The sequence below is a fragment of the Canis aureus genome, chromosome 22 (assembly GCF_053574225.1).
Source record: "Canis aureus isolate CA01 chromosome 22, VMU_Caureus_v.1.0, whole genome shotgun sequence".
NCBI classification, from domain to species: domain Eukaryota; kingdom Metazoa; phylum Chordata; class Mammalia; order Carnivora; family Canidae; genus Canis; species Canis aureus.
Genome location: NC_135632.1, coordinates 686,231 through 711,797, shown reverse-complemented (window position 1 = coordinate 711,797; position 25,567 = coordinate 686,231). Strand labels below are relative to the sequence as shown.

General features: G+C 43.1%; 1 protein-coding gene and 1 long non-coding RNA gene across 2 annotated transcripts in view; one reads left to right on the top strand and one right to left on the bottom strand.

Annotated features, from left to right (window-relative positions):
* Positions 1-21,910, top strand: part of RSRC1 (arginine and serine rich coiled-coil 1) — a 398,032-nt gene extending 376,122 nt beyond the window's left edge. The window contains exons 9-11 of the mRNA XM_077864534.1: positions 14,403-14,509; positions 20,309-20,461; positions 21,328-21,910. Of these exons, the coding sequence (XP_077720660.1) occupies positions 14,403-14,509; positions 20,309-20,461; positions 21,328-21,420 (353 nt within the window). The 3' untranslated portion in view covers positions 21,421-21,910. The remainder of the gene's footprint in view (positions 1-14,402; positions 14,510-20,308; positions 20,462-21,327) is intronic.
* LOC144293627 (uncharacterized) lies at positions 15,995-18,769 on the bottom strand. The gene is made up of 2 exons (XR_013360811.1): positions 16,997-18,769; positions 15,995-16,587 (listed from the first exon to the last, which is right to left on the bottom strand). It is a non-coding gene; the product is annotated as an uncharacterized LOC144293627 (long non-coding RNA).
* Positions 21,911-25,567: the final 3,657 nt, after the last annotated feature.

Sequence of the window (25,567 nt, the reverse complement as noted above, 5' to 3'; positions counted from 1 at the left end):
TTTGCATGTATTTGAAAGGAAAGACTGTAATGAGGATAAAGTATTGGCACAATGATGGAACAAACAGAAAATTATAATTACAGACATCAGAATTCAGTTTAGGATGTGTAGGCATGTTGCTTCCTAAATGACAGTTTGCAAACTAGAGATAATTCATCCACTCGATTTGGGTCTATGTGCCCCAGTTCTTTTCCCTGACTCTTAAACATACACACTCATCCTTGGTTCCTTACAAGTCCCAGAAAAATTTGCCTCTTCTATTACCCTGCCATCCTTTATTCTTCCTTCTGATTTTTCTTTCATCTGTTCCACCTGAATACATTTTCCAGGCTACATTCTTTAACTAAAAAACAAAACAAAAAACTTGCCATCAACATTTAGTCATTTAAATCATTTAAATAATTTAAGTCATTATCTTCTTATGTGGCAACTCTTTTATAAAGTAATAAAGAGGCTCCATTTTTTACTTTACTCTAAAATCAGAAGAAATAAAAAGTTAACATGGCAGTTTCTCTTGATGATAACATTTTTATAAGTTGATTCCAAAATCTTTTTTTTTTTTTTTGAAGATTTTATTTATTCATGAGACACAGAGAGAGGCAGAGACACAGGCAGAGGGAGAAGCAGGCTCCCTGCTGGGGACTCGATCCCAGGACAGTAGGGTCATGCCCTGAGCCACAGGCAGACACTCAACCATGGAGCCACCAAGGCGTCCCAACCAAAATCCGTTTTTAGAGTTGATTTAAGTAATTGGCAGTTGTTTTCTTTTTTTTTTTAAGATTATTTATTTATTTATTAGAGAGACAGACAGACAGACAGACAGAGGGAGAAGCAGGCTCCATGCAGGGAGCCTGATGCGGGACTCGATCCCGGGTCTCCAGGATCCCACCCTGGGCTGAAGGAGGTGCTAAACCGCTAAGCCACTGGGGCTGCCCTGTTTTGTTTTTTTATTTTAGGTTTTGTACCTAACAAATTAGTATTTGGGGAATGTCTAATTTTATTAATCATTTGTATTTCAACTTATTCCTGAAACTGAATTTCATTATATATAACATTTTGCATCCTGATGCTAAAATTCAACTTCAAGGGTTAGGAGCAAAGTTTCTACTAAGAATCAATTTTATATAAAATGCAAATAACATGGAATAATTAAAGCAGGTTTTTTATTTAAAAAAAAAAAAAAGAACGAAGTCCTATGATTTACACTCCTTAATTTCAGGATTTACTATAAAATTACAGTAATTAAGACTGTGGATTACTATAAAGATAGACATATAGATAAATGGAACAGACTAGAGAGACCGGAAATTAACTTTCACATATATGGCCAATTAATTTTCAACAGAACTACCAAGGCAATTTGGTGGAGAAAGGAAAGTCTTTTTAATAAATGGTGCTGAAAAACTGGATAGCCTTATGGGGAAAAAAACAATGACACTTATCTCACACCATACATAAGAATTAGCTTGAAATGTGTTATAGATCTAGAAGAAAATATAGGAGAAAATCTTTGCAGCCTTGAGGTAGGCAAATACTTTTTTGGTAGGCACAAAAAGCACAAAATTTTTAAAATAATAAATTGGACTTTTTTTTATTAAAACGTTTAGCTCTTTGGGGCACCTGGGTAACTCAGATGGTTCAGTGCCCAGCTCTCGATGTCAGCTCAGGTCATGACCTCGGGGTCCTGGGATTGAGCCCCAGGTTGGGCCCTGTGCTCAGCATGAGGTCTGCTTGGGATTCTCTCTCCCGTTCTCCCTCTGACCCTCCCCCTGCTTGTTCTCTCTCTCTAAAGTAAATAAAATCTTTAAAAATATATAAAACATAAAAAGTTTGCTCTTTGATAGATACCATAAAGAACAAAAAGGCAAGTCACAGAACTGAAGAAAATACTGACAATGTATGTTGACAAAGAATGTATATTCAGTATAGATAATGAATTCTTATAACTCAATAATAAGAAGATAGACAACCTAATTAAATAATGAACAAAAGATTTGAAACACAATTTTAAAAAGAAGTGACTGGTCAGTAGTGCATTACAAAATGCTCAATATCATTAGTCATCAGAGAAATACAAACTTAACCATATAATCCAGCCATTCCAATATGTATTTACCTAAAAGAAGTGAAAGTACACAAAGACTTTACATAAATGTAGAGTAGTACTTTATTCTCAAAAGCCAGAGACTGGAAACAACCCAAATGTCTATCAACAGGTGGTAGGTAAACAAATTGAGATTTTTCATGTACCAGAATTCTGCAGGTAATAAAGGAACAAACAACAGATGTACCCAACGACACGGAGCTACAACAACACGCCGAGTGGAAGACATCGGGCACGAGAGAGTGTGACATTTGTATGAGATTCTAGAGAATGCAGACTAACCCACACTGGGTTTCTTTAAAGGCAATGATTTTAAATGCTGCAGTTCATTAATATAGCAGAATACTCTGCTTTTAAGGAAAAGAAATTATTATCTCCTACCGCCCACTACCATCCTCCCTACCGCATCTCTGTTTAAAAGATCAAAATTGAGGGGCGCCCCAGGTGGCTCAGTTGGTTAAACTCCTGACTCTTCACTTCAGCTCAGGTCATGATCTCGGGTCATGGGATGGAGCCCCGTGCCCGGGCTCTGCGATCAGGGCAGAGTCCGCTTGTCCCTCTCCCTCTGTTCCCCCACATATTTTGTCTCTAAAATAAGTAAATCAAATCTTTTTTAAAAGACCAAAATTCAAAATAAGTAAATAAATAAATAAAAGACCGAAATTGGGGCAGCCCAGGTGGCTCAGCAGTTTAGCGCCGCCTTCAGCCCAGGGCCTGATCCTGGAGACCTGGGATCGAGTCCCACGTCAGGCTCCCTGCATGGAGCCTGCTTCTGTCTCTGCATCTCTCACTCTCCCTCTCACTCTATGTGTGTGTGTGTGTGTGTGTCTAATAAATAAATAAAATTAAAAAAATAAAAGACCAAAATTGTATGTAAATCTAATAAGCATTTAAAACAAGCATAAAAATCATAACTCTTCATCATTGTAAGCTTATCAGATTCAAAAGCTAAGGAGGCGCCTGGTTCAACAAGAACCAGATAGAATATGAAGTACAAAGACTTGGTTTCATATTCCAGCTCTGTCTTTTGGTATCTCTTTAAGAGTATCAAATGCTGTATTTGAGAAATGGGGGTATTATTTATTACCAAAAATTTTATCTGTCTCAGAATCAAATGAAGTAACAGATGCAAAGGCACTTTGTAAACAAAACAAATCCCTATACCCACCCATAGTCAGCTCATAATTATTTGCAAGTAAAAATTCTAAATAAAAGTTAGTTCCATTTTGCTCATAGACTCTGAGAGGGCAAAAAGTATGTCATTTCAACCAGCACCTCCAGCACCTGGCAGGTGTAGGCACTAAATGCATGCTGGCTGAATTCATTCCAATTCGTTTCTGAACCCCAGCATTTTTTTCTTAGTATGTTAAGGAAATTAAGGCATGTGGAGCCATAGACTATTTTCCATAAGCTTATGAAACCTGACACAAAATGCTTATAAGAAAAGGTCTTAGAACTCACAACCTTGTGCTGACAACTTGAACGTCCAAATACAAACGTGTTAGTTCCCTGTTTGCCTCCGACAGCAAAAAGGAACAGATCACAAAAGACTTGAGTCTAGGCTGTCTGCTTATCCTGGCACAACAGGTCCCTTGGTGGAAAGAATCCAGGTCCTTGCAGAATGAAGCCCCACTGCTGCTACTCCGTGTAGAACTTTCTATTAAAGGTGAAATCTAATAAAGAACTGGCCATGAGAGGAGACAGACGGTATTTTATGTTAATGACTCAAACCTACCCCCCCGCTTTTGGTAGAAGCTTCCTGAGTATACTTTCTACTCCCAAAACCCCTGGTTTTAGGGGTAGGCAGCAGCTGTCCACCTCCGAAAGGTAACCGGGCTGCCACCAACACGGGCACTTCTGATATTTTCCCATTAAGTTTTTTTTCTCCCGGGAAGTTTTATTTTGGCCACTAGTGGGTGGCCAAAATATAACAACTTGCAAACAAAGGCAAAAAGCCATGACTGGATTGTTATAAGAAGAGAATTGCAAGGTTTGGGGGAGTTTTTTGGGTTTTGTTTTTTTTTAATCTCCTCTGCACCTAGGAATGAGCAGAACTAGTGCTTTGGGGAACTTTACGGAGAGTACATCTTTAGACTTTCTCTGGGTTGGAGGAAGGAGTAGATTGCTGCCTTTGGGTTTAGTATTTGTTTCTGGAAAATCTGTCTTTTTACTAGAATCTTCATATAAACTGATCTGCCTTGCAAAATATGACAGTTCTTATGTGCACTTAGTAAACACACTTTTGGAAAAATGGTTCTTTTGAGCTTCCCTTTCTCTTTATTGTCATCTCATTCATGTTCAGGTTTCAACGCAATTCCTTGAAATAAGGATTTAAACGTAAAGCATTAATCCTAGGTAAAGAACCAAGGGATTTTGGTATCCCATAGTTATTCTTTCTTGTTTTGGTAGTTGTTTGACCCTTACATATGCGTATAATAGCTGCTATTAATATTCCAATTTCCTTTCTCTAATTTGTTATGAAATTATAACTTTAATATAACAATGCATTACATTTTAATCATGTATTATTATATTTGACCCTGAACTACCGTATGAATTTGTGAGATCTTGTTTTTATATTAACATCTATATTTTATAAGTGGGTGTATACATATATATGTTTATTGTGGATACATTTGACTACATTTATATGTTCACAAAGATTTATATAGAAGCATTAAAGAAACAAACAGGCATAGTCAGTCATGGGTGTTCGTTATATATAAAGGTTATTGGGGATGCAAAGATATAAAAGATAGAAGAACCTAGTAATTGCCTTTAAGATCAGAGCACAAAGCATTAGTTTGGATTTTACAAGGCCAGCCAGCAACAAAAGAGCAGTAATTTATGAGCTCAGCGTAAAAGAATAGCATAATTGCATTAAAAATTAATGCTAATGAACACTAAAATGGGGAAGGTGGTTATGATGAAAGTTTGTATTCATCTTCTCTGGTTTGAATGATGGCTAGTGGCTTGATTAATGGCTTAATTTCTATCAATTAGCGGGGAAAAATCTCCTGCGAGACAAGGGTAAATTGAGCATTGAATTACATATCTTGCTTTTGTGTGCTAAGAAAAAAGAGCTGCGTATCTCTGATATTAGCCACAGTGACAAATGTGGTGTGCCCTGCGATGTCTGCATTAGCTCTCCTGACAGGCAAGTTGTGTGTGGTTATGGGGTGTGTGGAGATGGCTGGCAGACAGCGCCCGCTGCAAGTTCCTTAGAAACCTACAACTCTTCATCTACAGAATTTTAATTAGAGTCCATGAGAATTCTAGAATTAAAATGGACAGCAAACAGCAACTTCACATTCTGTGTTCTACGCTGTTAATCTGATGTACCTTGAATTATGTTCCTTCCTTCAGTCCCGTTAAAATAACGCTTCCGCGGCCTTAGCTTCGTGGCAGTCATTATTTCTTACCGCCCTGTCCAAGCAGATCCGACTGCCCGTGTTTGTCACGCGTGAGACCAGCCTAAGGCAATAGCCTGTGTAGTGAATTACATGGCGGTTATCGGTTTGGCCAAATTTCTAGAAACCCTTCTAGTTTTTTGCAACAATTGCTGCGTAGCAAAGAGCAGCTCTAAAGCGGCGATTTCCTACTCAGGTTGTTTTCAGGCTTGGAAAAGAAGGCAGGGTTCCTAAAAACTGCGTGTTTTTTAATACGTGAATAGACGTCTTGTGATGTGACGTGGATGATGGTTTCAGAACTTTTTCAAACGTGTAAAAGCATCTAGAAGTATCCTCCGTAGCGGGGAGGGCGGAGCGCCCGGGGACCGAGATGGTGCGGACGCAGCGTCTCTGCGAACAGAATCCCGTTGTATTGAACGAGTGAGCTTCAAAGTGCAGAACAGGAACATACCAAGGGCGTGGATTATTTCTAGGAAATGGATGGAAAGGAGGGAAAAGGGCGTTTGGCACGTGTGGTTAAGGAGCGGCTTGAGGAGGAGGTCACGACCGGGCCGCGGCACAGGGACTGGATCCCCGCGTCTGTGGCCAGGGCTTGCGAGCCGCTCACCGGCTGCTTGGCCTCAGTTTCTCGGCTGTGCCGTGGGGGTGGGGGTGGGGGTGGGGGTGGCGGCGGCTCCCGCTGCGGCTGCGGCCCCCGTGCTGAGGGGCCGGGGCGGGGGCGGGGGGTCAGGCGGGGGCCCGGGGAGGCCCGCGGGGGCCCTGCAGCCTCTCCGACCACCTCCAGTGGAGCCTTAGCGTGTGCGAGCTGCGTGGCCGCGAGGGACGCGGTACGGCGGGCGGGACAGTCGCCGGCGTGGACGGGCGCTGCTGTCGGGCCGTCGGGGGCGCGTCCCGGGGCCGCAGCCAGGTCGGCCCCAGCGCCCCGGCCGGGAAGCCCCGCAGAGCTCGGCGGGCCCCTGCCCTCCGCGACGTCGCGCGACGCCTGCTGCCTGCGCCCCCCATCCCCCCACACCCGCGCCCGGGCCACGCCAGGGTCACGCCAGGTCACAGGGTCCGCGGCCTGGACCCGCGCCCGCGCGAGCCCCGACGGCAGCAGGCCCCACCCCACGTCCCTCCGTGGCAAAGGCTTCGTGCACGTGGACGCCCCCCGCCCCGCCGCCCGCCAAGGAGTTTTGCTCTTTTAATGGTTACTTCAGTGCTTTTAGGGCTTAGATTGTGCGCACGGGTCTGTGCGGCGCTTCCCGGCCCCGGGCCCTGGGAGCGAGGCCTCCCTGAGGCGCACCTGAGGGCCGGGAGCGAGGCCTCCCTGAGGCGCACCTGAGGGCCGGGAGCGAGGCCTCCCTGAGGCGCACCTGAGGGCCGGGAGCGAGGCCTCCCTGAGGCGCACCTGAGGGCCGGGAGCGAGGCCTCCCTGAGGCGCACCTGAGGGCCGGGAGCGAGGCCTCCCTGAGGCGCACCTGAGGGCCGGGAGCGAGGCCTCCCTGAGGCGCACCTGAGGGCCGGGAGCGAGGCCTCCCTGAGGCGGACGAGGCCCGGCGCCAGGCAGCGCCCGCGCACAACCACGTGGGTCAGCGGCAGCGCCTTCCCCGGTGGCAGGTCGGGGACAGGGAAGCCGCAGAGCGGGGCGACAGCCTCGTACGTCGCGCACTCGCGGCCCTTACAAATGTTCATCGGAGACGCCGCCCGCGCAGTGACGGTGAAGCTGCTCCTGCGGCCCGATTGGCTGCCGACAGCCGCTGACTGGGAGACGGGGCGGCCTGGGCCCTGCCCGAGGACGAGGGGGACGAGGGGGACGAGGGGGACGAGGGGGACGAGGACGCCTCCGGGGCCGCCCACAGCCTGGGCCTGCGCTCCCGCCGCCGCCGCGGCCCGCCACGCTGTCCTGCAGCGTCCTCGCCCCCGATGCCTCGCGGCTGCCTGGCGCTGTCGGCCGCGGCACCTGGGTCTCGCCCGAACTTGTGTGCGCTCCGCGGGCCTCGGGAGCCCAGACGTCCCGTTGGAGGGGCCAGCGGGCTGCGCCCCGGCCGTCCGCGTTCACGACAAGTCGTTGACAGTGACCAGGATTGGGAGGGACCCCGTGGCTCCTCCACGCAGGCTGTATTGTTCAGAGTTTCCTGAAGAAGCAGCGGCGTCTGTGCTGCTCTTCTCAGTCCGCGGTGGCCCTTGGGAACGCTCTGCACTTCGAAGACTGTTTTGCCTTCAGTATCGATATTTCGCCATAAAGAGGAAGGTCCTGGGTGTTCCCATTCTTGACTAAAATTTGAGTCGAAAATAAAATATTCTCTTGTATTATTCATGTGGTTATAAAGTACTATTGGTATATAATTTTTTTTTTTTTTTACGGGAAGAGTAGCTTGGGCACCTCAATAACTCTGAGGCCAACTGACCCAAACTCTTTGTAACATAAAACGCATTTTAACTTTGGGGAAATTCATAAAATATTAACATTCAAAAGGAGTCCGTTGAAGAGGAGATTTTCCCGAGCAAGAGGCCTTTCCCGAGGCTCCCGCGCCGGCAGCCGTGGTCACATCTTGGGCGAGAGCGCCACCTGCTGTCCCCTGCCCAGCACCGCCGCCACCTCAGAGCTTGGTCTGTGTGATCCACAAACGGTAGATTAAAATGTTGTCTTTTCAAATAAAAGGTTTGTATCGGACCTTATCATCTTACCTACTTATCTTAAATGTGTGCACAACTTGGAATTTTTTTAGAATTCTGTAAAAGTTGTGTCGTGTAAAACTGTCCAATAGAACTTGAAGTGCTTGGTGAGCCTAATTTGTATTCTACAACAGCAGCAGCAACTAATAAAATGTTTGATTTTAATTTTTTATCACAAAAAGAACAAAATGATTTTCCATACGGTTAGCATTGATTTTTTTTTTCAGTCTGTAGTGACTTTGCTTTCTGACTCCAGTACTTTTCATTTTACTATGAAATATGTACCCCTTCTGCTGACATTTTACAAACTACCTATGAAAGTCATTTTATTTACCAACACTGTGTTCATCAGACAGGATGGAGTGCTAATAGATCTTTCCTCCGCGTTTGCCACGTTAATGCTTAAAAACATCCTGTAATTTTGGTTCTCCCAGTAACGCTGTCCCTTGTCTTTATGTTTACCTCCTGGCTGGTAAACACAAGATACTTCGTATGCTAGGCATTCATGCCAAGCACATAAATATGTAGTTTTCATTCACATTTTTCCTGCTCTTAAAATTGATAAAGAATATTTCAATGATAAATTGGCATGTAAAACTTAGAAATCTAAATTTAAAACAATTTACTGGACTTTATTGATCTGTGTTACTCTGCTTCCCAGAGTGACAGGACTATATTCGAGACCTATATTTGTGGACATTGATATCGGAGTTTTGAGTAGGAAGCCGTTTAAAACATGTTTTATGCCTGTTTTCAAACAGCATGCAGCTGAGCTATTTATAAAGCTAAAAATGTAAATCTCCCATGAATTTTTCAAATTTTAATTTCAGTACCTCTCTCTCTCTTACTCTTTAAATATCACACTGTAAATATCAGGGTAAAATGGTTCCCACATTGAAAGGTAAAAGCTCTGTTGGTTTATTTTCATATTGTAAGTCAGGCAAACTGGCTCGCTCTTATCTACGCTGTCACTTTGTTCGTCCTGAAGTGATCTTTAAAGAAACACAAAGATAATGTTCTGGTCTTCTCTAATCTTTTTCCTTCCTTCCTTTATAATTTCTCCAGTGCTGTTTTGTTGAACATACTGGCCCTAGGGCCAGCTTCTGTGATAACACTTTTATTTGTGTTTGGGGCCATTGGTTGTAGGTCCATATTGGAAGCTGCAAACACTATGGGCTGTAGACATCGAGTACCATTTGTGAGCTCACCTCTGACGTTTAATACCAGTGATGTGCTTTGTAAATCCAAATGAGAGAATGTGTTAGAGAAGAAAACCCAAGGCTTCAAATAGTTGATACATACGAGAACATCCTCCTGAAGTCACAAATACTGTCTTTTGTTTGGAAATTAATGATGGTGAAATAATAGTGAGACTAATTAACACCTATACAAACAGATGGATTTTCACACTGACAAATTAAAGTTGGGTCTCATGGAATGGTATCCATTATGACTTTTCTCTGCCATCTTCCCACTATTATGCAGGCCTAATAAAAATACCATCCACTGGTATAAATATGTTCATGTTAATAAATTAGCTAGGTAAAGGATATTCTCATTTTATATGTTCATTTAGTACATTGCATAATTAAAATACACAGGAGCTTTTATTTTAAAGCATGTGGAACTATTTGCTCGTCCAGGACACTCTGACAGTACTTGCTTTTATGTTGTAAAATATATTCTTCCCAAGATGAGAGTGTTGGCTCTGGCAGCTATTACTTCCAAACATTCCACACATTATTTTTCACACAAGAAAGGACTGGTTACAGCTGTCTGGGACACACCTCCAGAAGCACTATCTTTCCCTTAAGTAAACTGGAGCTTGCATCAAACTGTATCATTACCGATTGGCCAAAAGATTTTTTATAAATTGCGAATTTTTACTGAAATGTTTAAACCAAATTCCTTCTCCATACTCTTTATTATAACACTTAGTCTTTTAAGCTTAGATCTGCTGGGCTGTCAAAATTACTTTGATGCAAACAACTACCTTAGTCTCAAGCCTCTTTTTTATGTTTGTTTCTTAGAATGCAAATCTAGTTTTTATTCATGAAGTCTAAAATCCATAAAAATTGTAGAGCCCTTGTTGAACATACAGTAGCTCCTAATTCACCTATGTATCAGCTTAGAGCAAAAGTTTAAACAGTGAGTGTGTGAACCATAATGTTGCACTTTTCCTGCCTAGCATGTGGAAAAAAAACAAAAAACAAAAATATGAAACAACACATTTTTTAAAGCACTAATTATAAAAGTGAAAGACTGGAAACAGCTCAAATGACTACCAATAGGGCAGTGGTGGGAGGAAAAAAAAAAAAAAAAAAACCTATCATAGGACAGCCCGGGTGGCTCAGCGGTCTAGCACCCGCCTTCGGCCCAGGGCATGATCCTGGAGACCCGGATCGAGTCCCGTGTCAGGCTCCCTGTGTGGAGCCTGCTCCTCCCTCGGCCTCTCTCTCTCATATGAATAAATAAAATCTTCAAAAAAACCCTATCATAAAACCCTAAAATAGATAACTATACAACTGTAAAGTAGAATAGGGAAGTCTCTATGCTGGGGTGGAGTGATATTGAAGACATAATGTGTAGGATGTTGATTTTGTGTAAGAAAGAAGAGACTAGGGATCCCTGGGTGGCGCAGCGGTTTGGCGCCTGCCTTTGGCCCAGGGCGCGATCCTGGAGACCTGGGATCGAATCCCACGTCGGGCTCCCAGTGCATGGAGCCTGCTTCTTCCTCTGCCTGTGTCTCTGCCTCTCTCTCTCTCTGTGACTATCATGAATAAATAAATAAATAAAATCTTTAAAAAAAAAAAAAAAAAAAAAAAAAAAAAAAAAGAAAGAAGAGACTATGTATACTTATATTTTCAGAAAGAAACGAAAGATTTTTTTTTTTTTTTTTTTTTTTTTATGATAGTCACACAGGGAGAGAGAGAGAGAGAGGCAGAGACACAGGCAGAGGGAGAAGCAGGCTCCATGCACCGGGAGCCCGACGTGGGATTTGATCCCAGGTCTCCAGGATCGCGCCCTGGGCCAAAGGCAGGCGCCAAACCACTGCGCCACCCAGGGATCCCGAAACGAAAGGTTAAAACCAAAACCTAATAAAAAGTTACCTATGTGCTGGGGGAAGAACTGAGAGAATGGGATAGGGAAGGAAACCTAGACTTCTCTGAATGATGTTTTACCTTTTGACTTTAGAATCAAGTGTTTTATGCAACTAAAAAACAAATATTAAAGACAAATAACAAGTGTTGTCAAGGACATGGAGAAAAAGGAACCCTCGTGCACTGTTGGTGGGAATGTAAGTTAGTGCAGCCACTGTGAAAACACAGTATGGAGGTTCCTTAAAAAATTGAAAAATTGAAATACCACATGATCCAGTAATTCTGTTTACCCAAAGAAAACAAAAATACAAATTCAAAAAGATATATGCACCCCTGGGTCTATTGCAGCATTATTTACAACAGCCAAGATACGGAAGCAACCCAAGTGTCCGTTGATAGGTGAATGGGTAAAGATTTGGTGTGTACGTGCGCGCGCACACACAGGAAACTACACAGCTACAGAAAACATTTGCAACAACATGGATGGACCTAGTGACTATTATGCTAAATGAAATAAGTCTGACAGAAAAAGGAAAATGCCATATGATTTCACTTATATGTAGAATCTAAAAAAACAAAGCAAGTGAATAACAAAAAAGCAGAATCAGATCTACTAATATGGAGGATAAACTGACAGTTGCCAGAGGGAAAAAGGCGTGGGAGACAAGTGAAGGGGAGTAAGAGGTAGCGGCTTCCAGTACCGGAATGATAAGTCATGGGAACAGAAGGTACAGTGTTGGGCATACACTCCGTGCTATCGTCATAGCGTTTTATGGTGATAACAGTAACTGCACCTGTGGTGAGCGTAGCAAAACATTGCAGTTGTTAAGTCACTGTGTTGTATACCAAAAAGTATTCATATTAATCACAAGGACAATAAAACAAAAAGCAAGACCTAAATCAAAAATGAACTGAAGCAAATTGACCCTAGCTGTATGTCAAGTTGGTAGCACAGTCACACGGAGAATGGTCTCGGGTGACTTTAGAGTATAGTGTTTTGGCAGTTCGTCAGTGGAATAATTCCTGAGATCAACAAGATCATAAAGAAATTTTAAACTATATTGATTCATCTTGTTAATAGTGATGTTTATCTTATGATTTTGAAACTAATATATATTCAACTCTCATATTAAGAGAAACAACTGAGTACTTTTGATCGTATCATTAAGACTTAAGTTTTTTTTTAAGATTTTATTTATTCACAAGAGACAGAGAATGGCAGAGACGCAGGCAGAGAGAGAAGCAGGCTCCCTGTGGGGACCCCGATGCGGGACTCGATCCCGGGACCCCGGGGTCACGCCCTGGGCCGAAGGCAGATGCTCAACCCCTGAGCCAACCAGGGGTCCCAAGACTTAAGATTTTAAAGTGAGAAAAAAGATATACAAATATAAAACCAAAGACTTTAAAAGCCCTCTAGTTCTTCATTTGGTAATATCAGCATGAATTCATATTAATGTTTTTCTTCTTAAAATGTGCATTACCTACCCCATCCATTGAGAAGGCAGAGAAACAGTGACAATCCAGGAGCAGTGAGCACCCCTGGTGCCCAAGTTACTGTCTTTAAATATCATTCCTACTAAAAGGAATCCACGCCCTTTGAAGAAATGGCTAATTTCAGGTCTCGGGCAGGAACTGTACAAGACGAGCCTGGACCATCCTGTCACCCCTTAACTATAAGGGACCATATCAAAAGGATGTAAGACCATCTTCAGGAGGTCCCCACTACCCAAAGGTAGAATAATAAGGGTACTCATTACATGGAGTAAAATATATTAAGTATATAAATATTCAGGAACTGATAATGCTCTCTTTGGGTCAAAATTGACAAGTAAAGGGAAAAATTAAACATTTATTCTGCTTTCCCTGTACAGACCATACTTCACAGTCAGTAAGGGAAGTTCTTCATTACGGAGAAATCAGAGCTAACAAAAGCAGTAAGAATAATAGAATTAGAAAAATCCTCATTTTGCAACATCTCATGAAATAATGGATCTAATCAACAAACATTAATGTCTGCTAAAAATATTAAGTGGAAGGTTGATGAGGATCTTTATAATGGGGTCAGGCTGACGTCACCTTGGACCCACTGATCAGTCTTAACATCTTTAAAATTGGGAGAAACACATCCCAATACAGTATAATAGGAATTACACAGCATCACCTGTGATGCATCCTTGACCCAAAGGAATTGAACCTGAATCTTAGCCAGCCTCTAGATCTAACTACTGGTTTATACAAAATATGAGGAATACAGTAACATGTTGAATGATGTCATGAGAATAAAATCAGCCAGATCTAGAATGTAGAAAGTTTTCAAGTATAAACAATCTGTTCTCTTCAGTAAATAAATAGTAACAAAAGGGAAGGACTGAAGACTGACAGTGATGAAAAGGGATTCAAGACACTTATCAAACAAGTCTAATGTACGCACCTTATTTGGATCCTGTTTCAAAGAAATTACTGTAAAAAGACATTTTTTTAACAATCAGTGAAAATTAAAATGGACTGTATAAAATGATATTACAGTATTATTGTTAATATTTTTGGATGTGAAAATGTAGTTTTTACTGTTTGGTGTTTTTAAGCCCTTATCTGAAATGCCTACTAAATATTCAGGGGTAAAAACAAATAAATAAATGAATATTTAGGGGTAACACGGCACGACATGTGGGAGTTACTTTTGAGTACTCCAGGTCTACCCCTGAAAATGAAGTGAAGATCAACAAATTAAGTAAGAAGTAACAGCGTTCTTCTCCAGAAGCTGGGTGACGGGTGCCGATGGATCCGTTGTGCTGTTACTCCTTCGTATATGTTATTTCCATAATAACTTTTGTTTAATTTTTAAAGCCCTCCCACAAGATTAGCCCAGATTAGCTGGGATCATTATAGTGGTGCCTTCTCAGCAATGTTTTATTAGGTTTTAGGTGAGAGCCTTAGTGTGTAGGAATGTCGTATTTGTGGATCTCAGGGGGGAAATAGTGTTCTGTTATAGCCTCACTATACCATCTTTTCATCCAGTTAGATTCCAGAAGTCATAAAATTACTTCACAGAAAGAAAGAACCTCGCTTAGAGGAGTGTTGTTAACAAGCTTACGCACCAAAATACACTGACATTATACCCTTTTTTTTTAGACCAAGCCACCCTGGTAGAACAAGTAAAAAGAGTAAAAGAAATTGAAGCCATTGAAAGTGATTCTTTTGTTCAGCAGACATTCAGATCAAGTAAAGAAGTCAAAAAGGTAAGTTTTCACCCAGACATTATGAATAAGCCTCCAGATTCCCACTGAGGAGATGCTTTATTAATGGATTTTACTTAAATGTAAGTGCGTCTTCTAACACATGGATGAAGTAGGGTGAGCGAGTGTCAGCATGTTGGAGAGAGAGAGAGAGAGAGAATGAATCAGTGAGAATCAGTTCAAGTTTAACTTGTAAAATATATCTGGTGCCATTTTTATTTTAAAATTTACTGAGAAGACAAAGTGAAACGTCAACAGCTCTAAAGCAGTAATAATGCATTTCGCGACCATATAGTTTTCCGGTGTCTACATCTACTTTTTAAGTTGACATTGGTAGAGAAAAGTTAGAAGAGAGTTTTAACAATCAGATCATTACCCAAATAGTAATATATATCTACACTCTTTGCCCAGACGGGTATTACTTATTCAACTCCAGTAAAAGGAGTTTTGATTGGCATTTTATTTCTGTTGAATATTGCATGTGTTCTTTCAATTATTATCAGGGCCGCCTCTAGGAACCTGCTCCTGTACTTAGAAAAGGCATTCTACTGTGAAATACGCGTCTTCCTCAATAGCATACGTGTAATAAAGACATGGTCATTACCACTTCCTTAAAAATACTCTGCATCTGTAAACACATTAGTGACTGTATAGTATCCCGCTGATAAATTTATCATAATTCATTTATTTTTTTTCTCTGCTACTAGCTATTTAATTAGCTTGAAGGTATTACATATGTGTTCACAAATATTCATTATTATCCCCTTAAGTCAGTGTTTCAAGATGGAGTTATTTGCTTAAGGTTGATATTATTTATTTTCACACGTTCCCAAAGTCATCCTCCAAAAACACTGTAGCAGCTCGGATCCTGCCCACAAGCACAGGAGGTGTCTGCCTCTCGCACCCGGCTGGCACCAAGCCATCTACTGACCTGATAGGTGGTCAGTGGAAAATTGACATTTCGTTTGTCTGTTGTATTTGTGTTGTTGCTAGTGACGTAAACGTCTTCTCAGCATCCTGGAGATGTGACTTGAGCGTGTACCGTATGCCTGGTGCACAGCACTAGCGGCCTGCTTCGCCTGTGCTCCCTGCCTTCGTTTGCCACCACGACTCCTAAAAGGTGGTGGAACGTGAAATGGACAAAGGTCATTCTTGTGGCCTAAAATAACTAATTTACGTTTAAATATTTATTTTCTGAAGTTCACCCTGACTTCCCAGCTCTCACTGGACTCACTTAAGATAAACTAGCATTTTCTTTCTGTGGAAATATGTATTCTTCTCTAGTTAATACAGCAGGTTTTCCTCTCAACAACTTTCTCCCTCTTGATACTAATTATTAATATGATAAACCTATTTTTAAATTCCATTTTTTTCCTCCAAGAGCCTAACAGCTCTTCCAATAAGTAGTAAAACCAGTAACGAGCAAGGAGATTGATCAGAAGCGGACCTGGTATAGTGGAAAGAAGATGGGCTTTGGACTCCAGGACATCTGAGCTTTACCAACATTTTTATTTCTTTCCTCTAAAATTAAAACCAAATTACAGTAAGTCTTAGATTTAGCAATTGGGAAGCAGTGGTCAAAAGCTAAAGATGCAGGGTCAGACAGAGGGTCAGGTCTGATTCTGCCGTTTGCTGGCCGTGTGTCCTTAAACCACACGATAACCCCGTGGCTCTCTTATCTTAAAAGGAAAGTAGTGTCACTGGCAGAGGTTGTAGGAGTACGAGCAAGGTGGTTTCTGTGAAACCGTTACCGAGTGCCTGGCACTCAGGAAACAGGAGCTGTTACTCCTCTTCCTCTCCCTGCTTCTGTCCCACCTCTGTCTGTACTGGATGCGAAGGGCTGCGTGTGTCCGCAGCTTCCTTGAAAGGACTTGGAGATGTAAGGGTTCTCACTTTGGTTGAGTCATAAATTGTTTTATGTAATTTCTTATCATCTATAGACCCTAAAATTCTCATTTGAGGCTTGGTGACCTGTTGTATCACTGAACAAGTAGTTGAAAATCACTTCACAGCTCTCCATCGCAGCCTGCTGGTTCAGTATACAGACATCAGCTTTGCCCCACTTTGTTTCAACACAGCACCTGGAAGCATTAAAGCACTAAGCAAATGAGGTAAAACAATGTGTCCTAGCCCCACTGTGTTTTTTATATTTTATTAACTTGAAGTGACCAAGATAATAATGGCTACCGTTAGTGCTAGACATTTAACATGTATAAGTTATCGAAAATCCCAATAACCTTTATTTAAAAGTAAGCAAGCTGAGGCTCAGCAAATTTTATAACCCGTGGTCTGAGTGCTAACAAATGACAAGAAAGAGCATCCACACAAGATTTATTCCACTCCAGAGCCCATGTTTGTTTTTATTAATCCAGGGTCTCTCGTAATTGTGAACTCGGTGCCCATTCCCTGTTCAGGTATCAAGAAGGCATGCATCCAGTAACAGGGGATACGCTAAAAAGAAAAAATAACAACAAAGAAGATGGCATTTACCTGGGTGAAAGTACAGCAGCCTAAGTGTCAGGCATCCAGCACTGGACTTTTATTAGTCACTGCATTTCAAAAAGATCAGAAAAGCAATGATGGGCCAACAGCGAATAAATTTACACCAACTGTAATATAAAACAGAAGGCCAATTTATTAGTTTAGAAAACGATATCCCTTTCCAGTCTCTAAAATGTCTTTGTCTGCAATATAAGGTAGCGATTCAGGATGCCCAAGAAGCTGAATTATTTATCAGGAGATTACTTAGCAAAGGGAGGTAAATTATCCTGAGGACCATTTCATCCTGATCACGGGGCGATAGGGGCTTCCCTGATGCACAGCAGAGACCGGCTCTCTTGGGGACTAAATTACTCATGACCCAGGTTGCAGTATCTTTGTCTTCTGGACAGTCCTACATACGTTGATGTCAAGTTTGTGCCTCTTGGAAACAAGTCTGTGCTTCTCTCTGCGAACAACCCCTTCCGTTGATAGAGCCTGTCTTGAGCTGTGCAAGTTCCACTAGTTAAGCTCAGGAGCTGCTCCCAGAGCGTGGCTGTTTCCGTAGCATATGCTAGACGTCGTGTCTCCGTCAACACGTCGATTTAACAGGTCACCCCTCGGTGGTCCTCTCCAGGACAGTGGACAGTGGGCCACCGGACTGCACCTGCCGTGCCGGTTCAGGAACCCACACGCAGCCTTTCTACACTGCTGTCCCAAACGGGCACGTCTTCAGCCCTGAAGTCACTGTGGCTGGCAGGTGGCCACCACTGCTCAGAAGGGTAAGGGCCCTAAGCAGCGGGGTCTCCCCTGCCCTCCTGCCAGCGGAGGCAGCCGGTGGCCGCACCACTGAGCTGGAGCCTTGCTGGTGGCCGCGCTGGGGGTTGGCGGCCAGACTCTCCCGGGTGTCCTCACTGAGGTCAAGAAGCTGTTGCCGATTCTCGCTCGTCCCACGACTTTAGTTACGATTGTCAGAGGACAACTTGTGGGCTCTGGTCCTGAACTCCAAAACTTTACGTCTTGCAGAAAACGTTCCAGGACCATCAGTAAAGCAGGATGAGCTCCCTGGGCTCTCACAGAATGTTCTCTGCACCGGGCACTGCAGCCCAGCCACCGCAGCGACAGCACAGCACGGGGTGTCCAGGGCCCCCCCAAGCTGGCGTCTGGGCCTCTGCTCCACGGTGGAACCAAACCTGCCTTCGGGGCACAGGGGTGGGCATGGTACCACTGGGGGCTGTGAGCCCCGAGGCAGGGGGGAACCCAGGGAGGGGGCAGTGTTGGTTTTGAGATACAGAAGGGAGCCGCCATGGTTCACAGGCATTTCCTCAAGTATCTGTGTGTCCCTCGTTACAAGCGCGGCGGCAGTGTGTGTATTTTGATATTTACTTGTCAGTAATCCGTCGGGCCACTGGCAAAATGTAATCCCCATTTGGTACAAGGGATAAACCCATTTTACTGTTGCTTGCGTATTGTGCTTAGCGGTTAGCAGCACTCAGTAAAGACTAAATAGATGGATGTCCAGTCCTCAGATACATCATTCTAAGAGGGGATTGACTGGGACGCCCGGTGGCTCCACAGTGGAGTGTCCACCTCCGGCCCAGAGCGTGACCCCGGGGTCCCAGGATCAAGTCCTGCATCGGGCTCCCTGCATGGAGCCTGCTTCTCCCTCTGCCTGTGTCTGTCTCTCTCTGGGTCTCAGGAATAAATAAATAAGTCTTAAAAAATAAATAAATAATAAAGAGAAAAAGGAAAGGACTAAGTGACTGGTGTAGATTTCATTTTATTTTTTTTTATTTTTTTTAAATTTTTTTTAATTTATTTATGATAGTCACACAGAGAGAGAGAGAGGCAGAATGACAGGCAGAGGGAGAAGCAGGCTCCAAGCACCGGGAGCCCGACGTGGGATTCGATCCCGGGTCTCCAGGATCGTGCCCTGGGCCAAAGGCAGGCGCCAAACCGCTGCGCCACCCAGGGATCCCAGATTTCATTTTCTAGATGTTTTTCCCAGTAACATCTGTTTTACCCTCGTTCAGAGAAGTGGATATTCAGAAGTGGCTAAATTAAAAGAAAACAGAGGTTCAAAAACTACATATATAGAACCAGTAGGTGCAGAAAAAAGGCTCAGTGGTGGAATTAATCTCCCAGTCGTCTTTGGGTTTTTTTATTTTAACTTTCTGCTTCTCACCTAGTCCATCTCCTGTTATCCCTGCGGCCTTGCTGCTAATTAGCCACTTCCCTGGCCTCTCCCTTCTCAGGGAGGGAGCTGTTGGAACCGACCCAAGAGAGCACAGCACTGCTGCTTCCGGGCGCAGCCAGTTGACCAGGCCTCGTACCTGCAGCCCTGACACAGTGCCTGGCACCTAGTGGCATTCGGCAAGAAAATGGAGTGACACGCTGACACGTGCCTCAGCCTTTCAGAGATGAACCTCGAGAGCATGCTAAGTGGAGGAGGCCAGTCACAGAAAACAAAACAACACCCTACATAATGTACGATCTTTTATATGAAGTGTCCACAATAGGCAAATCCACAGTGACAGAAAATAGATGAGTGGTTGTGTAGGGATGGGGAGGCGGGGAGAAATGAGGACCTGTGACCGCTAACGGGCATGGGGTCTCAGGGGAGGATGATGAAGATGTTCCGGAGTCGCTTGGGGTGGTTGCAAGACCCCATGGATATGCTAACGTCTGTATAAATTGTGATATGTGAATTATAACTCATTGAAGCTGTTATTTAAAGAGCAAAAACAAAATAACCTCCGAATTTGCTTTTCATCTCTAAAGAGACCAAATGAATGCTGGAGATTTGTCACAAGCTTGTTTTGACTAACAGAATTTAGCTTTGTGAAATAGTTTTTTCTATTATAAACTCATAAGTACCAATTTCTCAATAAAAATATGCTGGTCATAAAAATATGATCAATGTGTTCTCCATCTTTTTGTATTTGTTTGCTTGTTTTAGGAAGAATTGTTTCTTATTCAATAACCCAGGGTCTTTTATTTATTTTTTTTAAGATTTTATTTATTCATTCATGAGAGACACACAGAGAGAGGCAGAGACCCAGGCAGAGGGAGAAGCAGGCTCCCTGCGGGGAACTGGATGCGGGACTCGATCCCGGGACCCCGGGGTCCCGCCCTGAGCCAGAGGCAGACGTGCTCAACTGCTGAGCCCCCCAGGCGTCCCTAACCCCAGGGTCTTTTATTACTAGTATTATCTTAAAGGAGACTAAATGAACAGCTACTATTCAAAATAAAAAATACTGTTAAAGCACAACTTTAATTGTACATTGGGATCTGATTAATGGATATTCACACATCCCGTTTCAGTCGGTGGAAGCTGGCGAGGTGAAACACACAGCCGCAGCGTCGGGACCCGCACCCGTAGCCGCCGACCCACCCAGCAGCGAAAAAGACGTAGACGCTAGCAGCATCCCCACCGCCATCAAGTACCAAGACGACAACTCTCTGGCCCATCCCAATGTAAGATCCCTCCATCCTAAGAATGTCCTCTGAAGTCCCCTTGACCCAAATGAATCGCAGCTGTTGTCATTCTGTGCTGCTGGAAAGAATCCCGTGGGAGGAAGTGAATTCTTAGGTTCCCATTTGCCAGAAATAGGGATCTTACTCGCATCCCTTAGAGCAGTTACATGTTTTTTGTTGTTGTTGTTTTAAAGATTTTATTTATTTATTTATTTATTTATTTATTTATTTATTTATTTATTATAGTCACAGAGAGAGAGAGAGAGAGAGAGAGAGGCAGAGACCCAGGCAGAGGGAGGAGCAGGCTCCATGCAGGGAGCCCGATGTGGGACTCGATCCCGGGTCCCCAGGATCAGGCCCTGGGCCGAAGGCAGGCGCTCACCGCTGGGCCACCCGGCTGCCCCAGTTACGTTTTTGGATCAGGGATGGCCCAGATCAGGTTGTCTGACTCTTAGAAGTATTCTTTCTACGCTTAAGAGAAATAGACCAAAAGAGGAGCTCTGTTTGCTTTTCAGGACAGGCTCCGAGAGCTCTGAATCTGTCCCGCTAGGTGCTTCCTGAGCCGGGCGGGTCGGGGACGGCGCCCTGAGGTGGTTTCACTGCGCTATGTCTGAGGAAGGTGTAGGAGAAAACGTCACAAAATACAGCATAGAACTGTTAATGCTGATGTCAGTCCTTTTACTCCAGGACTTTCTGAACATTATTAATTCCAAACAGATTATCTTCAATTGAAAAGTCAGTGAAAGTTAAACAATATCCAGATCTGTGCTAAAAGATGTATCCTACAAGGGTAATTTGTCTTACACGAGATCAAATCCAAGGTATGGCAAACAGTAACATTTTTCCTTCTTCTTTTCTTATTTCAGTTATTTATTGAGAAAGCCGATGCTGAGGAGAAGTGGTTCAAGAGACTGATTGCCCTCCGACAAGAAAGGCTGATGGGCAGTCCTGTGGCCTAAGTAATTTCATATGGTTGAATTAACAGTACATTGGAAGTTTAGGTTTTTAAATCCCAGTATTAACTTTTTATTCTTAAAAAGCAGTTAGTTGATTATGTGAAAAGGTAATGTCTTTCATTCATTTCTCGGGTAGGCTTGAATATTTGTTGGTTTGAACTTAAACATTGTGAATATTAAAACTAGTAAAGTCTAACAATGCGTGAAAATGTCATACTATTAATAAAGCTAATCCTAAAAGTATCAGCAGTAAAATAAATGGTACACGGCAGTGTTTCTGAGTAAAATTTGAAAAATATCAAATTGTCATTTAAGGACACAATTTTGATAATCATGCATATGTAAGAATCAAACTATATGCTATCCATGTGACATTTCATCTTCCATGTATTATGAAACCATTTTTGTGTTTGTTTGTTTTCTGAAACCATTTTTGAATCTTTTATTTACCCTGTTGTAAAAATTTAGGCAGAATAAAAAGCACTCTAAACAATCTGAGCAGAATGAGCATGTTAATCTTAAAGGAAAAACATTTCTTGAAAATTAAATAAATCGAAGATCTATTACTTAGAGATAAGCATTTACTAAGTGGTCCTTTTAAAAATGTTAGCAGATCCCAGCTCATTCCTCTAGAAACCTTATGTTCACGCTGGGCCTCACCAGGTGACCAAATACCCACGATGGGGAAATCGTTTCTGAGAAAGCTGATGCAGCTCTCGCCTCGGCCTTCCCTACGCATCTGCCTCCCGCCTCCGTGCGCAAGAACCCGGGGATCGTCACTGGGAGGGCTGTCTGCCACCGCAGGGTATCTCCCGCAGCTCTGGAGCGAAACCACCTGTGCTCCCCTGCTAAACCTGCCAGAGATACGGACTTCGCGCCCGCCTCACAGAACCGTCCTCAGCCGCTCACGGGAGCACCGCCCCGTTGTCTTGCTCCGTTTCGGTCTCTCATTTTGGCCTCTGTGAAGACTGTACCTCAAAATACAAGATAAACCTGAAAAGTTTTTGAGAGAGGATTACCAGTACACGGGACGGTTTAAAGCCATCTTTGTTATATTTCTGAAACTACTAAAATTCTAATTCCTGTTAAAAATTTTTAAAAATATAAAGATCCCAGTTGCAAAAGGTAAGGAAAACAGACTGATGACAAAATACTTGTTTGCATACAAACAAGGCTGACATTCTGAGTAGATCCTAGTGGGTTTTTGTTTTGTTTTGTTTTGTTTAGCTCTAAATAAACTCAGATTTGTGTGATTTTTAATATATATATATTCATTTTTAGTGACTAAGAAAGGAATTACAATTTTTGAAATATTTTGTATTTCATCTTTTGCATAACTTGTAAACAGTAAAAATACTCTCACTCTTTTGGAAAGTATGTTTTAGTGTCTAGGCACGAATATGGGTTGTCACTGGGACACCAGTCATTCTCCCCAGAACCTGGACTAGGCTTTTTTCCCCCCATGCCTGATGTTCCTTACTTTATAACTACTGAAAATATTGTGATCTACGTTAATTATATTTAACGCCAGTGCTCCTTTGTGGCAAGTAGCCCAAATACAGAAGTTTAAATTACAGTTGCTTTGTATTCTCAAGCTGAATTTTTCACAGAGATAGAGAATGAAGTTATTTTTTTAGGGAACCAAACTTTAATCCCTGCAGGATTCGATGACTCTCACCCTCCTCCCTGATTTCCAGTATGATTCATTTTCATGTATTACTAACTTCATTTACCTACATTCCTGTTGAAGGCTACAATATTACCACACAAGCCAAATCAAATTTAATGAGAAAGACTTCAGAGAACACTATCAACTGTGTCCCCATACCCACGCTGAGTGATGCGTCCTGGCCTCTTTAATATCCGACTGTAATGAGTCTAGAAAACACAATCCCTCTCCTGTCACTTGACTAATGGTAACAATTTGGACTTAGATGAGGCCTCGGTGTTGACTTCATACAGAACGGGGAGTGCTGGTGACGTAAGTTGGGTTTTCATTTCTGACGAGCTTCTCGGGGAAGTGGAATAAGAACACGGGGTCATTCACCCGCCTTCTTCAGCATCCTCACCTGTAAAATGACAGGGCCAAGAGTGGACCTGCCTTCCTAGGTTTTTCAGCAAAATAACATAAAAGATTGCCTTTCATAGAAAAAGTACCCTTTGATGCCAAAATAACATTTTGGCTTGCTAGCCCCCTTTGACCATGGAACGAGTAGTTGCATACGTAACGGTGTGAAAAGCTGCGCCCCAACACCACTGTCCTCCGTATGCGTGTGCTGGAGATGCCATGGTTAGCGGATTCCATCCCAGCTTTGTCCCAACCCTGTTTGCCCTGAAGTTAGTGACCTATACCGTCTACTTACTTACGGGATCTCAGGTCTTTAGGCAGATTTACCCACTTGTTCATTAACCTTTTTTTTTTTTTTTTTTTTTTTACCTAGTTTGCGCTGAGCACAGTAAGTGCAGTTGGGTATCCACAGGTGAATCTAGTGGGGATCCTGCCTCCAAGAGGTGTAGTTATGAAGCCCAGGTATGTGTACGACATAAGAAATATAATACTTGGTGGCAGAGGAGAGGACATGGTTGCAGTGAAAAAGGAGAAATTACGCCAAGTTAGAAAATTAAAGATTTCATTCTGACGAAGACCTGAAGGATAAGCTGGGCCCTGGAGCCACAAGGACTCACAGCCATCCACCTCCATCTTCCTGCTACTTGCTCTAAAAGGCTGGGAACTGTCACAGTCTAACCCAGGGAAGACTCTGTCTCTAAGAGACCCACGTGGCCCTGCACCTCAGTCTTACTAAAAATCCAGGCAAAATTTGAGCATCCTGGTTACCCTTCGACTTTCTCTGACCGTTATCTCTTCCTTCAGTGGAGAATTAGATGAATGAGCCAAGCCTTCCTTTGGCCACTGGCATCAACAGCCTTGTATCACCACCAGGATGACATGAGCTGGGACGTGCAAAGGTGACCGAAAGGGCACTTTCCCTACCTCCGAGAAAGTGCTGCACCTGCCAGTAAGGCCTTGCCCAGCTCTCTGGATCACTGAGTTCCCGGAGAGTCTTTGTTTTGCCATTCTGTACTGTTCTAGAAAGCACCACGTTGGACCTGAAAGACGCAGTCCACTTATCTGTGAGTAGATCCTACCCCAAATTTTCCTTTGGTTTGGGCATCCGGTGAAAATCTTCAAGTAAACAAATAAGATAGTAACAAGCTAGAAATGGAAAAAGACCAGTGACATTTCTGATCACTGAACTCTGGATGAATTGATTTGGAATTCTTGTACCCATGTTACTGCTTCCTTCTCCCTTTCCACCCAAAATTTCTTGTATGAGTGTTATGGAAGGAATTTTTTTTTTAAGATTGATTGATTGATTGATTGATTTTAGAGAGAGAGCAGGAGGGAGGGGCCGAGGGAGAGAAAAAGATTCTTTTTATGTATTTATTCATTCATGAGAGAGAGAGAGGCAGAGACACAGGCAGAGGGAGAAGCAGACTCCATGCCGGGAGTCCAACGCAGGACTCGATCCCGGGTCTCCAGGATCGCGCTCTGGGCCAAAGGCAGGTGCCAAACCGCTGAGCTACCCAGGGATCCCCGAGAGAGAGATTCTTAAGCAGACTTTGCGCTGAGCAGAGAGCCAGACCTGGGGCTTGACTCAAGACCCTGAGATCATGACCGTGATGACCCTGAGACCACAATCCTGAGCTGAAACCAGGAGTCAGACGCTTAACCAACTGTGCCGCCCAGGCGCCCCTACAGAAGGAATTTTACGCCAGTTCTTGGCTAGTACTCAATTGATACGGTACTTGAATTATTTAGAAAAGGTTCCGATGCCATTCTTTAAATGGAAGCGTGACTCCTTGGAACTCTGTTATGGAATGAGGAAAAAGCAAATCATCATCATGAGAAAAAAATTTGAGTCCTTACAGCAGAAGAGGAGTAGAAATAGAGGTAAGAAAGAACACTGGATTCTCATTATCTTCACCTTTTACCATAGGAATGGACATTGATCAGTACATTTAACTCTGGCGGGTTTTTTCTAAATCCAAGAAAATGCTCTATCCTCTGTATCTCTAAGTTATTCTCATTACATTTAGCCCATTCTTGACACAAAGAAAGCTCCCAGCAACTATGTCCCAATAAAAGAAG